General features: G+C 32.2%; 2 protein-coding genes across 2 annotated transcripts; one reads left to right on the top strand and one right to left on the bottom strand.

The window, feature by feature from the left end:
• Nucleotides 1-351: 351 nt before the first annotated feature.
• Nucleotides 352-2,990, top strand: LOC125826842 (protein STAY-GREEN 1, chloroplastic). Its single transcript, XM_049506185.1, has 4 exons — nucleotides 352-640; nucleotides 733-906; nucleotides 2,088-2,255; nucleotides 2,412-2,990. The coding sequence occupies exons 1-4, from the start codon at nucleotides 524-526 to the stop codon at nucleotides 2,769-2,771; spliced, it is 819 nt and encodes a 272-aa protein (XP_049362142.1). The 5' UTR covers nucleotides 352-523; the 3' UTR covers nucleotides 2,772-2,990.
• A 1,097-nt stretch (nucleotides 2,991-4,087) lies between these two features.
• Nucleotides 4,088-8,440, bottom strand: LOC125826792 (protein FIZZY-RELATED 2-like). Its single transcript, XM_049506134.1, is given in 11 exon segments — nucleotides 4,088-4,260; nucleotides 4,357-4,425; nucleotides 4,543-4,605; nucleotides 4,737-4,838; nucleotides 5,897-6,009; nucleotides 6,012-6,090; nucleotides 6,183-6,245; nucleotides 6,348-6,527; nucleotides 7,396-7,500; nucleotides 7,614-7,736; nucleotides 7,886-8,440. Coding segments are annotated over 11 exon segments (1,434 nt in total). The 5' UTR covers nucleotides 8,369-8,440; the 3' UTR covers nucleotides 4,088-4,206.
• Nucleotides 8,441-15,165: the final 6,725 nt, after the last annotated feature.

The following is a 15,165-nucleotide window of genomic DNA, read 5'->3' as shown; positions in this document are numbered from 1 at the left end:
TCTAATTTCAATACCAATACGCAATTCCTACTTTTGTCACTTTCTGGCCTTTTCCACATCTCTCTGATGACTTTTATTTTCTCTCACAGTCACACACAAAGTATTAGTACACGTACCATAATTTCGTGCATTGGACGGAGTTGTTCCTGGTCTCAGATTTCGAGCTTAAAGTATGAAAAAAATCCTTAACAGGAAGAGTCTTCCTCCGAATGAGGTACTATGCAGATCCGGATTAATCAGACTCCAATACGAGTACCGAGATGAGGAAAAAAAAAACAAAAAAAATAAATTAGTACACGTAATGAAATGCCAATCTTCAAAGTCACTAAAGCTTAAAGCTTAAAGCTAAAGAAACTAAATAAAATTCTTCCCAACTCTCTCTGCCGACTTTTATCAAACACCTAACCTGCAATACTTTTATATACTTAACATTCAACAAGATTGTTTTTTTAGTGGAATCTTCCAGTAATATTGGAACTCCAAGATTCAAGGAGTTTTGGGTACCCAATTTCTTGTTGAAAAAATGGGAACTTTGACTGCTTCTCTAGTGGTTCCATCTAAGCTCAACAATGAAAAACAGAGCTCTATTTTTGTACACAAAACTAGAAGAAAATCCAAGAAGAATCAATCCATAGTACCTGTAATTAATTTTCACTATCTTTTTTTTAGCTTCTTCTATTGGTTTGATAGTGTTTACTTAATAGTTTTTATTTGTTTGTTGAATGAAAATAGGTGGCAAGGTTATTTGGGCCAGCTATATTTGAAGCTTCAAAGTTGAAGGTACTTTTTTTGGGAGTTGATGAGGAAAAGCATCCAGGAAAGTTGCCAAGAACATATACACTGACTCATAGTGATATTACTTCTAAACTTACTTTGGCTATCTCTCAAACCATCAATAACTCTCAGGTAATCAAATATTTCTCTTTATAACTTTGATGACATATATTATTCTATGTCTTCATGATGCTGAGGAAACAAGAATAGAATCGGGGATAAATAAGTAATTTGTGATAGGGCTAAGGCTGCGTAAACGCCACTCTCTTCAGACTCCACTTGTAAGATTTATTGATTCTTATAATAGCCCTTTAATTTAAATTTGAGGTTTGTATCTCAGATGATCACTCAAATAATAGTTATTATGTCAGAAAATCATTTTTCTTCTTGATTCCAATTTCCTTCGGCAAAAAAAGTTACTTTATAAGATAATAGCTACTATTAGTTGAGTGACAATCTGAGAAATCAACTCTTTAAATTTGGTGGCAAAAAGAATACGGAGGTCCTTGATTAGTTGATCATTCTTCTTGATTCCAATTTCCTTTGGCAAAGAAAGTGACTTTACTTTATGAGATAATTACTATTAGTTGAATGAATTTAATGGCAATAAGAATAAGGAGGTCCTTGAATAGTTGATCATTCTTCTTGATTCCAATTTCCTTTGGCAAAGAAAGTGACTTTATGAGATAATAACTATTAGTTGAATGACTATTTGAAAAATCAACTCTTTAAATTTGGTGGCAATAAGAATATGAAGGTCCTTGATTAGTTGATCGTTCATCTAGATTCCAATTTCCTTCAGCAAAGAAAGTGATTTGATGAGATAATAATTATTAGTTGAATAACCATTTGAGAAATCAACTCTTTAAATTTGGTGGCAATAAGAATATGGGATCCTTGATTAGTTGATCATCATCCATTGCTGATTCGGAGTACAAGTTTTGAATTTTAGGACAGCGAACTCAAGTACTAGTAACTTGGAATTTGAATTTGTTTCTTGCTCATATTTAATGAATCTCTTAACATAGGGTCTGGGCCAAAACTACTAAATTTTACATTCGGTGGATAATGGATCCGTGCCCTGTACTGTTCTCGACTTAAATACTATTATCTACAGCAATATCAAGCGCATGACACGTGTCGAAATCCCACATATCACATGCTATGCTATTACCACTAGAATTATTAGCCGCATATTCATTTAGAGAAGTTCGAAAATATGTTTTTTTAAATCTTGAATCTGCCTCTACATCGTATCTCTACCTAATAGAACTTCAGTTGAGAAAAGTGGAAATTGTGTGTTTGATTTGCAGTTGCAAGGTTGGTATAATAGACTTCAAAGAGATGAAGTTGTTGCAGAATGGAAGAAAGTTAAAGGGAAGATGTCACTTCATGTCCATTGCCACATAAGTGGAGGCCATTTTATGTTAGACTTATTTGCTAGACTCAGAAACTATATCTTCTGCAAAGAACTCCCTGTGGTGAGTTCATAATAAATTGTTACTATATCTTCCAAAAATGTTATTGGTCCTGCGTCAGATCCTTCAAAAATGCATTACTTTTGGAGGACCAAACACGCACCATATTTTCATAAATTGGGTGTTTTTTTGTATCTTATTTCATTGTATGTGCATTAGGTCCTGAAGGCTTTTGTTCATGGAGATGAGAATTTATTAAAGAATTATCCAGAGTTACAAGAAGCTTTAGTTTGGGTATATTTTCATTCAAACATTCAAGAATTCAACAAAGTAGAATGTTGGGGTCCACTCAAAGATGCAACCTCCCCCTCATCATCTTCTAGTGGGGTAGGTGGGGTGAAGAGTACAAGTTTTACAAGCAATAGCAACAAGAAGTGGGAGTTACCAAAACCTTGTGAAGAGGCTTGTGCATGTTGCTTTCCCCCAATGAGTGTTATGCCTTGGCCTTCTTCAAATCTTGATGGGGTAGGTGAGGAAAATGGGACCATCCAACAAGGCTTGCAAGAGCAGCAAAGTTGAAAATGAGATAGTGATTATGTTTGGTTTATTATGTGATTTGATGTAATTAATTGTCATTATAGGGTTTGTGGAAGCAGCATTATTTGTTTGCTTGAAATGTAAATAAGAATTCAGAAGTCGTGATTAAAGATAAGAACATTAAGTTTAGGATAGTGATACATAACTAGACAATTATTGTAAGTTGGGTTGTGCCTATATCATTGTTAAGTTTTTTTCATGATTTTGTCTTTGTTGTCTCTGCCTAAAATCAACACTTGCACATGATGGAAATGTGCATCTAACTGTGTTTGCCAATCCACAGGAGAAAGCCTTTATTTGGACCATTTTTCGAATTATGTGTGTCATCTTTGCACAGAAATCATGTTATTCTTTAATCATGGCTGTTCTTGATCCAACGGTGAACTCGGGCCCTCGAGAATCCGTGTACTGCCATAGGAGAGCATTCCTTGGATGGATAAACTCCAGTATCATTACCTAATATCTCTGAAAAAGTAATCAAACAGGACATGACTCATCTTCAACTTATCAAGGATATGATCTTCATGTAGGCCGAGGTGGAGGATTAGGGTAGTAGATAGTCGACTGTTGTCATACTTTTATATGAGAAAGATAGGGGGCTAGTCTCCTCTACTCAAGATAGTCGAGTGTAGTCATTATTTCCCTTTAATCACTCCCTATCTGAAACCGTCTCTCTACCCAAAAGGTCTTAAAAGTTTAGCCAATGGAATTAGTCTTTTAAAAAATCTTGGATGATAATTTGTAGTCAAATGTGCTTTTCCTCTAAGTTACACCAAGAACATTTCCATTACTCTTTTCCTTTTTTATACTTTGTAGAAGGCAGAGTGGCTCCACATATCTTCCATTGTCATTGCTCATATGCTTTCCTCTCCTTTGGTTTTCTCTAACTTCTTTTTCTATCTCTACTCTTTCTCTCCATAAATTAAGGGAAACTTATTTAGCAATATGGTCGAGAGTCGAAATATACATAATCTATACACTAATATGGTAGCGCATACCTGCCATGCACTTCACACACATCACGAGTTACGCTCTTGCTACTAGTCCAAAGCCTTGGGGGCCGAAAAAAAAAGAGAAGAGAGCAGACTTGTTTAATCATGAATTCGAGGAAAAAAGTGAACTTTTATTTACAAGGAACTGTGGTTTTTCCTTACATTAGATGTTCCTTACAAAGGAACCTCCTCTTCCACTTTCCCCATATATTACATGATGAATAGGAGATGTTAATGAGAATTAAATAACATCTCCAACTGTACATTTTGTGACATAATGAAAGAATAATTTTTGACAAAGCATAATGAAAGAATAATTAACTCAAACAAAATTGCATCTTTTCTTGCCGTTCCATCAAACAGAAAAATGTGATGTGTATTTCTTGATGGAATAATTTCTACGAGTGGAAAATAATTACAATTCGTCACCTGATCTGAGTTCTACCAAACGAAGATGCACCAATTTCAGTCTCGGTGTTCTGCACGTGTAACATTATACACATGTAAGATGCTTATAAAGATGAATGTACCCAAGAAGAAACTAACAATTATCGTCCTTTTAACGTAAGGCTTACCTTTGACTTGGGAGAAGGGAAAACATTCCAGAATCGAAGTGTTTCATCTCCTGCTCCAGTGACAATTGTCTGCAGATATGATAATAGCAGTTAGAGAATTACAAGTACAATGAAAATGAAGCTGCTGCTTGCACTTAAAAGAGAAAAATGAAACGAATAGACAATGAACAATTTCTGCTCGTATACCTGTCCATCTGGAGATATAGCAAGATATAAGACTCTATATGTATGACCTGTCAGAGTAGCTATCTGCATCAACAGCAATAGAATTTGTCAGCAAGCCAGTAAAAGAAAAAAAATTCAAAAAAAATGAATTGTCTATCCCTATAATTTTACAGCTAAGCCAGTAGAATGCAGTCTACCATGATAATTTGATGTACCTTAGACATTGTCGGGTATCTCCAAACTATTATCTGGTTTTGAGAGTAACCATGTGTGCTGACTAATTCATTGACATTCTTCGACCACACAAGATTGCAGACCTGCCACGGGATCAACAGAGTTCATATATCAGAAAGATTTTCAGTTGCAACTATGAAGAGTCAAAACTGCCTAGAGAGACAACAAGGGGAGGGAAGACAGTTGAGAGAGCCTTCTATTTTTTATTTTTTTTTATTTTTTTTTGATAACCGAGAAATCCGTCTGTGACCCGCCCTTTGGACCAATCGCAGCCTTCTATTCTACCTCCTTATTTGCAAATACAGTTGAGAGAGCCTTCTATTCTACCTCCTTATTTGCAAATACAAGTATTTTTGCACAATCATGTAAGTTCTCTAGTTGACAGTCATTCTTTTTCTCGCTGTCTTACCCCCTAGCCCTAACTCGAACACATACATCTTCAAAGAAATTTAGGTTTTCTCCTCTTACAGCCACTTCTCCAATATATTGGTGTACTGGCATTTCTGGGAGTAACAAGAGAGCAGAAATATGGAGTACAACACCCCTGGGTGCCTATGATGTGTCTTTCCTCACCTGATGCCACTTTTTATGATGCTTAAATTTCAGAAGGGCAGAAGTTATGTTCGCATGCTTTTCCCTCTCCACGTAATTGATGTTAACTTGATTGACAACTCAATCCTCAAGTTTTGATCTGAAAAGAGATGATTACCTGCTCTACCAGTCTCCTTTTCTCCCCTCTGTTTTTCTGTTCTTAACATCTTCCTTTAATAAGTTTAATTGTTCTCCTTAAGATAGAAAGTATCTAGATTCTGATAACGAAGATACAAAGTATCTATTCTGGTCAATTCAACACATAAAGAAAAGGGAAAACCTTCACTAATTTAGCTAGTGGTCCCTTTGCATTGATTCTGTTCTTCAAATGAGACACATAAGTCTCCAGCTATTACCAAGTTGAATGAAGAATAGGGCAGGAAGACTCAACAGCAAGATTGTTTTTTCTGAGAATGTAATTAGGTAGCTAAGTACTGGCAATTAGGAATACTATCAAGACTACAATATGGTAAGATCTAATTGAATGAGCTAGAATGAACAGAGGGGCAGAAAATTGAAAGTGATATTGGATGCTATAACAGGGGAATACCTGACTGCCAGTGTCCATGCAACTGAGATGTGTGTTAGTGGTGGTGTTCCAGAATCTAATGCATCGATCAGCTGTGCCTCCACCGGAAGCTAGAAGCCCATGGAGATGGGGGACCATGCAATGGCCTTAACCGCAGCAGTATGCTCACAGTATTTCAGCACAGGTTGTGTTGAATGGTTGTTCCATACAAAAAGCTGGACATCAAAATTTACTTTAGGTCACCTAAAATGCAAATAATCAACCACAAAGCAATGAGAAACTTTAGTTGCAGAAATTAACCACATACCCGATTATCATTTCCACCTGAAGCTAATTCACGGTTATCATAAGACCATTTGAGCCCACAAACCTGCAGATAGGTAGTTTCTACTAAGAAGCAGCAAAGGAGGAAAAAGGAAGTCTGATGAAAAGAAAATGTTTTAACTAAGCGGAAACAAGAAGGAAGTCTCACCTCTGATTTATGACCACTCAGCTTACTGACAAAATCTTCTTGAGCACGTATATCACGCTGAAGAATACTCTTGTCTCGGCTTCCTGAAGACAGCATGGATGAGCTCCACGCAAGTGCGCCAACTCGTAATCGATGACCCTCCATGGTTCTTATCCTCTTACAACGCGAGGAATCCCATAACTACGCAGAAGGATGTTCAAACAAGTTAAAATCTATTACTAAAATGTCCTATCATCTTCAACTAATATATGGTTTGTTAACTTAATTGATTTTTAACCCAATTCTTGTGCATGCATTTTAGAGAACTTGAGTTCCACGCAATGATTTATAGAATTAGAGATCCAATTTATGAAGTGGAAAAAGAATTCACGTGACCAACTTTAAATAGTTAATGACTGAGGCACAGTAGTTCTTGTTGTTAGAGATCCAAATTTTCAGATTTAGGAAGCTCTAATATGAAAAACCAAAAAAGACAAGGAAATGGAACCACTATAGTATGTCTGGTACTACACATATGTTGGCATACCATCCCTTAAACCTCACGTCAAGTATTACTTCAGATTATTGTGAAGCTACTAAAAACAAACCAATTTTCAGATTGAATTTATGTTGAGTTGTAAAGCTCCTTGGTAATTGGACTGTGACCATCACAAGCAACAGTATGTTGACTTCAAAGAGAATGCCTTAAAAGGATTCTCATTGATATGGAAGTCCCAAAAATTGCAAAGAGAAAAGTCCTCTGCATATTATCCCCATGCTGCTTCCTCCTCATCAGGTAAGAATAGATCAGGTGGTCTAAATATATTAATATAATAATGGAAGCAAATGCAGAAAGAAAGTCAGCTAGTTTCGTGAAGACATCTCTTTTGCATTTGACAATAGTATTAGTTCTTGGATATGCACTTTCCTCCTAACATATCCTATGTTTTTGACACAAGGACGTATTACATTTAACCTAATGAGGGGTGATCATATGTCTTTCACAGATGCATACAGTTTCCTTTAAGATAAGCATTAGAATGTAGGTAATGCAATTTGCAAATCTCACCTGGACTTTGCCATTACTTGTTCCAACAGCAAGATGCGTACCCCGTTGTGCCCAACCAACTGAACTAACACTATCATCAATTCCTAGGTCACACAACTTCACTACCTGCACATAGCATTCCAGTAGAATGAAATGATCTATAGTTCAATATCTACGATCGACGAAGAGTCACCCAAATTCACTCCAATATAGAAAACTATCATAACCAATAAACTCACCTTGCTACTAGATGCATGCCATAGATACACACAGCTCCCTAGCCCCACAGCTAACACATTATGCGAAGACCAGTCCACAAGGTTCAAGTAAAAATCATCTTGCAATGCCGGTGCATCCAACACCTAATCAAAACCAAACAAGCAGTTCAGAAATCACCTTAAGTACACTAGAAAAAACCCAATTTTGAGTTCCCACAGTAAAACCATCACAACAACAATTACATTGAGTGTTGAATACGCAAAGTCAAGATCAACCCAGCTGAGATAAATACCTTAAAAGGCGATCTTGGAACTTTCCGGTTAGCTTTAACCGGGCTAGGACTAAAGCCCGGAAGCTGATCATCAAACCCAAACGGCGACAATGACTGCAAAGATTGCCGGGTCTCCGTCTTATACCTAAAAATATTACAATTGGGTCTACAAATCTGCAAATTTCTTGCATTTAAACCCGACGACTTATCCGGTGTCACCGGAGGCACCACCGATCCACAATCTGTTCCAAACAGAGCTGAACGAAGCAGTGCAGTATAGGCATTGGTGGAATCCTCAGATGAAGATGATTGTGGAGGTAAAGGAAGGTCAAAAAGAGCAAAATTAGATGAAGATCTACTCGGAATGAAACGATCACTGTAGATTGTTCTAGAAGGTGAAGGATGATATGAATTGAAACCCGGAATTAACTGATTTGTTCTTGATGGGGTTTTTGGATTTAGATCAGATGATGAAGAAAGTGGATTTACAGAAGAATTTTCCATAGTAGATCGAAGAAGAAAGAAGGAAGAAGGAAGAAGAAACAAAGAAGAAAGAACAAAGATGAAGAGATCTAAAGGTTAAGAAAATTTATGGGAAAAAAATAAATTATTTTTAATTTTTTGTTTTATTTGAGGATTATTTTTTTAATATTAATATTACTATGTAGTAAAAATTTCCCGGGAAAATTACTAACTAAGAAAAAGATTTGCGGGAAAATTGAGATAGGTTTTATTTGTGTTACTAAAATTAGGAAAGTGATTGTTATAATGGGAAACGGTGTCGTACTGTAGAGTGTAAGGGACCTTTTTTATTTCCTAAAATAATAGATTAGGAAATTGGTAGAAACTTATCTGATATTTATTATTTACGTCAAATCAACAAATATATACGAGTATGTAAAGATGTATATCTTCACTTTATTAAGTTGGTTGGATAGCATCACCTAACATGAAAAAGATTTATCATGTATTGAGTGTTGTTATCATCAACATAGATGAAGAAAATTGTAGAGTATTTTCTTTTATTGAAAATGAAATTTGTGATTTCATGATGCATAATCAACGTTATTGATCATAAGGCCACGTACTCTTGGGTGTTGTATTGAGTGTTGTTGGTGGGTGTCAAAATAGACATGCTAGGTTAAAATTTGGCAAGTCAAAATGAATTGAGTTGATATATCATAGGTAGTTAACATGTCAAAAGATTATTTGGGATGCGATTCGTTAGATCAAGATGGACTTAATAATTATAAAATCATTGATAATTTTTTTTTTTTTATTATTATAACTAAATATAACGTATTAGTTTATTAAATAAAAAAACATTTTCTTCAAGTTGATTTGACAAGACTTGTCATTAAATTTAAGAAACATATTTACATCAATTTTTGGATGATTGAAATTAGATGAATTAAAATGAATTGAGTTATAATAAATAAAAAAATATCCTCAAATAAATAATGATCTCTCTACGTTCATAAGATAGTAATAATATCTTCATACATCTTACCTTCTCTAAATCTGAAAATTTACTGATAAGTTATTATGGAATTTTACTGGTATGTTATTGTTGTTGAATAAAAAGTGTAATACTTTTTTGGATGAATGAAGCATTTTTTTTCTTTCTATTTCTAATTTTCTATAATTGGATGTTTGTTTTTGTAGAACATGAAAACGGCAAAACAAAACAGCCAGCTGTCTTGACAAGAACAAAAAGTTCCTTGCTCATTCAATTAATGCTATAGTCACTTTATTTAAAATTATTTATTGTGATTTTTAAAAATATTTATTTTAAATTATATATGATAATAAAAGTTCATAATAAAATTAATTATTATTTTTATTTCGTCCTTAATAGTTATTGTTTTTAAAGACAATATCTTAATTATAGGTGATGTTATGATTGTTTAAATGTCAATAAACGGTAAAATAATTTTAAATAACTCTCCTAGTTAATTTAATATGTTTAAAAATGTATGTAAAACAAAATTAAGATTAGATAATTTAAGACGGAGGGAATATATTATAATGCCAAAACAGTTTAACTTCCTAAAATGTAATTTGATTTTAGTATGTATGCTGATTTAGTTAAGAAAAAATCAAAGATATTAAATGGGAAAAAGGTCTGAAATGTATCCAAACTTTGATCGAAATTGCTGTAACAATACCGAACTTTGAAAATGGCCTTTTACCCCCTGTACAATTTAATAGTGTATTTTAAAGGTATATATGTGCACACATGGCCATCATAAATATTGCATCATTATAAATAGTAACGTGTCCACGTGGGCACATATATACCTTTAAAATACACTATTAAATAGTGCATGGGGTAAAAGGTCCTCCATAAAGTTTGGTATCGTAACAATAATTTCGACCAAAATTAAAGTATTTTTCAGACCTTTTTTCCATACTAAATTTGATGGGGTAAATGGTAAATGCGTTTGTTTTTAATTTTTGATAGATTATTTTAAGTGAGTAAATTATGTCCGATAATTGTATTTGTTCTTTGTATGAGCTTGTTAATTATCACAAAAGAATGATTAGTATGATTAATATTTTAAACCTACTACATTCCTAATTAGTAGGTATAATTTTATTGAAGCAAAGGAAGGATCAAGACGAGTTTCCGAAGTAATCGAGTGGAGTTTGTGGGGGAGTCAAAAATTTTATTAAGGGATTTAAAAATACGAAGAAGTAAACATATAAAGAAGTTAAAAGGATTTGACATTTATAATATAATCATAAAAGTAATTTTAATTTTAAATATACACTTGAATCGAGGGTCACCCAAAAATAGTCTCCCATATAGGTATAAGGTCTGCATACACTCTACCCTTTCCAAAACTCACTTGTGGAATTACACGAAATATATTATTGTTGTTGTAATCAGAAAATATACAACATAATTTTCTGATGAAAGGGGTCTGTATGAACCCCTCTACTTCCACTTGGTTCCTTCTATTGGTAGAGATCAGATGACGATATACATGAATTTATCTGCTCTTCATATTTACACCAAATAAACGAATACATGATATATATCTCGTATACACTCAAAGTTTGATTTGATATACATATCAAATGTGATTAAAAATTGTGTTTAGTCTACGCAATGAAGTTATAATTTCAAATCTCAATTTTTCCAAAATATAAAATTTGAAATTTCCATCTAATTTCAACTTCAACCCATTCTGATTTTAAAACATTATTCTATATAACACATCGAAACAGACCCTAAGTATTTTATTGGTAGAAATTGTAAGTAAATTAGACCCTTTAACTTAATTTTTCTTGGTGGGGAGAGAATCATTAATTTGAGTTGATTCTTCAAAGTGATTATTGGTTGGTTGATATTTCAGAAATTAAATTTTGGTAAGAGACAAGTTGTTAATGAAATAAATTGATACTCCATAGTAGTTGGCATAATAATAGATTAATTGAGGAATCTTTCAAAGGGTTAATAGAAAAGACAAACAATAAAGGGAAAATTGTCTGAAAAATACTTTAACTTTGATCGGTATTACTGTTACGATATCAAACTTTGAAAATGACCTTTTACTCCCTGTACTTTTTAATAGTACCTTTTACCCCCCCCCCCCCCCCTATACTATTTAATAGTGTATTTTAAAGGTATATATGTGTCTACGTGGACATTATAAATATTGCATCATTTTAAATAGTAATGTGTCCACGTTGACATATATACCTTTAAAATACACTATTAAATAGTGCAGGGGGTAAAAGGTCCTCCATAAAGTTTGGTATCGTAACAACAATTTCGACCAAAGTTAAAGTATTTTTCAGACCCCTTTCCCAATAATAAATATATGTAGTTTTGGTCATGCTATTAATTATATGGTATAGTGAATTTAAATATCTATATATGCATCAGTAGTGTACAATATTTTCCATAATTTTCTTTTTTAATTGTGATGTTCAAGTCAATTTATATCCATTTCGTTTGATTTTATGAGGCTGGCTTCGACAAATTGAGAGATATTACCTACTATCTTCTTTTTTTTGAAATTTGAACCTAAGAGTAGAGTAGGTCATTAATTAGTTCGGATCGAAGTTTCTATAAAACAAATCAAATAAATTTAATCGATTATTTAATTATTGAAATCAAACCAAACAAATTTTATTGTTTTTTCATCACTTCAATTTATGTCAATTTTGTGGTTTGTTCATTTTTTTATTATAAAAAAACACTCCAACCTCTAGTCCATATTAAGTAAATTGTTGAGGTATGTGACACCCCTTGAAAAAATATTTAAGAATATAAATTTTGATTATTTTCAAATTAGTCTCCAAGAAAATGTAAGGTTTACTAAATAAAGGGTAAATAATGGGGAAAATTTAAAAAATGTTTACATCGTCCAAAAATTTATCATCTCCAAGGAACATTATAAAATTTATGTGAAAAGTTAAAGATATACAAAGATATAGACGCTCATTGAATTAGATAATATTGAAAAATTTATAACTACTGAAAGATAAGTTGTTTGAACATGAAATAAATTCTAGAAATTATCAACATAAAATTACAAGTCAAACAAGAAAGTAAAGGCAAAAACTTAAATTACAAACTAGGAGTGCACAAAAATTAATATGTACAAATAATATTTTTTAAAATTGGTATTTATAGAGTTAATTTGATTTTTGTTTTATTTCTAACATCAAAGCCAAACCAAAATTTATCATTTTTAAAATTAAAAACCAAAAAAAAAAAAGAATTGACAATATTTTCTCTTTGGTTTGATTCAATTTTTCGTGGACACCCTAACCTAAAATGTGCTTAAAAGCGATTTCAGATGATTGAAATGTAAGTTATCGTGGATGGTCATTCTTTAATGTTCTTCAATCATTTTTAAACATATAAACTCAGGATTGAAATTCGAAAACCGCACAAAATAATTTCTCAAAAATTGACTTAAAATAAAGAGGGAAATATAACATTTTTTGTAGTGGTAAATAACTTTACAAAGACATCTCCTTTTATAGGCAACTAGGTTACAAAATTAAAAACCATTACATATTTTTATAAAAATAAAGTGTCTAGACATTTTTGGGTTTTAGATTTTTAAATTAGGTCTCAAGTGTAGGGGTGAGACAAATAGGCCCATTTTGTTTTGTTAGCAATTTCTCATATCCGTGAAGTCACACCTTTTTATATTAGTTTTTTACAAGTTTAATAAAAAACAATTCAATAAAAAGAGAAAAAAAAAAGTTTAGGGATTTTTCTTTTTCATATAAGACAAAGAAGTAAAGGAGGAAAGAGTATTAACAAAACAAAAATTACAACAAGTGGACCTACAAGGATTAATAGAGCGAAGAAGACAATTTCTTTATTCTTTGATTTATTACACAAGATTTAATGATACCACTCCCCCCCCCCCCCGCACCCCCCACTTTTTTTTTTTCCAAAAATAAATAAATAAAAAATTCCAGCAAAAAATATAAACAATTTCTTCCACTTTATCAATAATAATAACAATAACATATTCAGTGTATTCTCATAGTATAAGGTCTGAAGAAGGTAAAACGCACACATACTTTATTTTTACGTCAGATACATTCCTTCCATTTTATCAAATCAGTCATAGCTATTACTACATTCCATAGTGTATTCTCATAGAGTGAGATCTAAAGAAGGTAGAATATACGCTTATCTTATTTTTACATCAGATACATTCATTCCATTTTATCAAATCAGTCATAGCTAATACTACATTCCATAGTGTATTCTCATAGAGTGAGATTTGAAAAAGGTAGAATTCACACATATCTTACTTTTATGTCAAATGTGTTCCTTCCATTTTATCGAATCAATCATAGCTACATTCTAGAAAATTATATATACACTACAAAAGTACAAAATAAAAGCTAATAAAGAGACTCACAATTTTATAGAAATGCATTACTATGCTATTATCTATTTTCTTACAAATATATGACTCTCAATTGTCAAACATGTACAATTTTTATATGTTTATCACACAATGTTGCATGATTGCTTAGCATGCCATGCCTTGTTTCTAAAGTTTTTGTCGACTCAAAGTAACACGCCTTTAAGCTTTTGTTATTTCTACTGTTTTTTTTCATTATTATGGTACATCATTATGGTACATCATTTCAATTCCACAGTCTAAAAAGTCAAAACCCCACATAGAAATACTTTTTTATTTTGCATTTTGTGTGAATTTTAACTTCTATGTCCAACTTTCACATCATCTATAATAATAGAAAATATCTATATAATATAAATCGAATCAAATTCAAAACAGGAAACAGAAAAGAACTCGTGGATCAAAGGTCCTTAATTTCTCTACAAGCCTAACATGTTTAAGTATTTACATGCTACTCCCAAGTATTCAAAGGATCAAGAACAAAATATCTCAAAATTTGAAGCATTTCTGAGCAAAAGATTATTTGTTTGTGTTGTGAAATTTAAATTTATTATTCAAGATCAAGCTATTCAAGTCCTTGGATCACAATCAAGCTCTAGTTCAACATAATTTATATTCTTATTTGGAAGAATCAAATAAATATCATAAAAATTATATTACTCATTATTCTTGAAATAAAATACTACATTTTGTTACAAAAAGAAATGATTAATGTAATTAACCTAGATAATCAAGTAAATTACCCATCTTAACAAGTAAAACCACACTACAACAACAATATATCCCGTGAAATCCATCAAATGAGGTATGGAAAGGATAGAGTGTACAATACACAGACCTTACCACTACCTCGTAGAGGTAGAAAAACTTTTCTAAAAGACTATCAGAAGTAAAACTACAGTGACAATGAAAAAAAAGTAAAATCACAACTATAATGTAGACAAATTATAACAAAGAGCAAAAGAATTCCCAAAAAAAAAAAGGTTCAATTTAGCAGAACAGATACAACAAATTAATTGTCAGCATTTTAACCTATTTCCCTAGCTTAAAACATTTAAATTCTATCAATACATAAAAACTTCAAAAACATTTTCATCTTACAAAAAGAATAATAATCCACAAAAAATAATTTGTATTCTTATTTGGAAGAATCAAATAAATACCATAAAAATTATATTACTCATTATTGTTGAAATAAATTACTACATTTTGTTACAAAAAGAAATGGTTAATATAATTAACCTAGACAATCAAGTAAATTACCCATCTTAACAAGTAAAACCACACTACAACAACAACATATCCCGTGAAATCCATCAAATGAGGTCTGAAAAGGATAGAGTGTACAATACACAGACCTTACCACTACCTCATAGAGGTAGAAACACTATT

The sequence above is a fragment of the Solanum verrucosum genome, unplaced genomic scaffold, assembly GCF_900185275.1.
Source record: "Solanum verrucosum unplaced genomic scaffold, falcon-dt-bn FXZP01000060.1, whole genome shotgun sequence".
NCBI classification, from domain to species: domain Eukaryota; kingdom Viridiplantae; phylum Streptophyta; class Magnoliopsida; order Solanales; family Solanaceae; genus Solanum; species Solanum verrucosum.
This window is presented reverse-complemented; position numbering and strand designations above follow the sequence as displayed.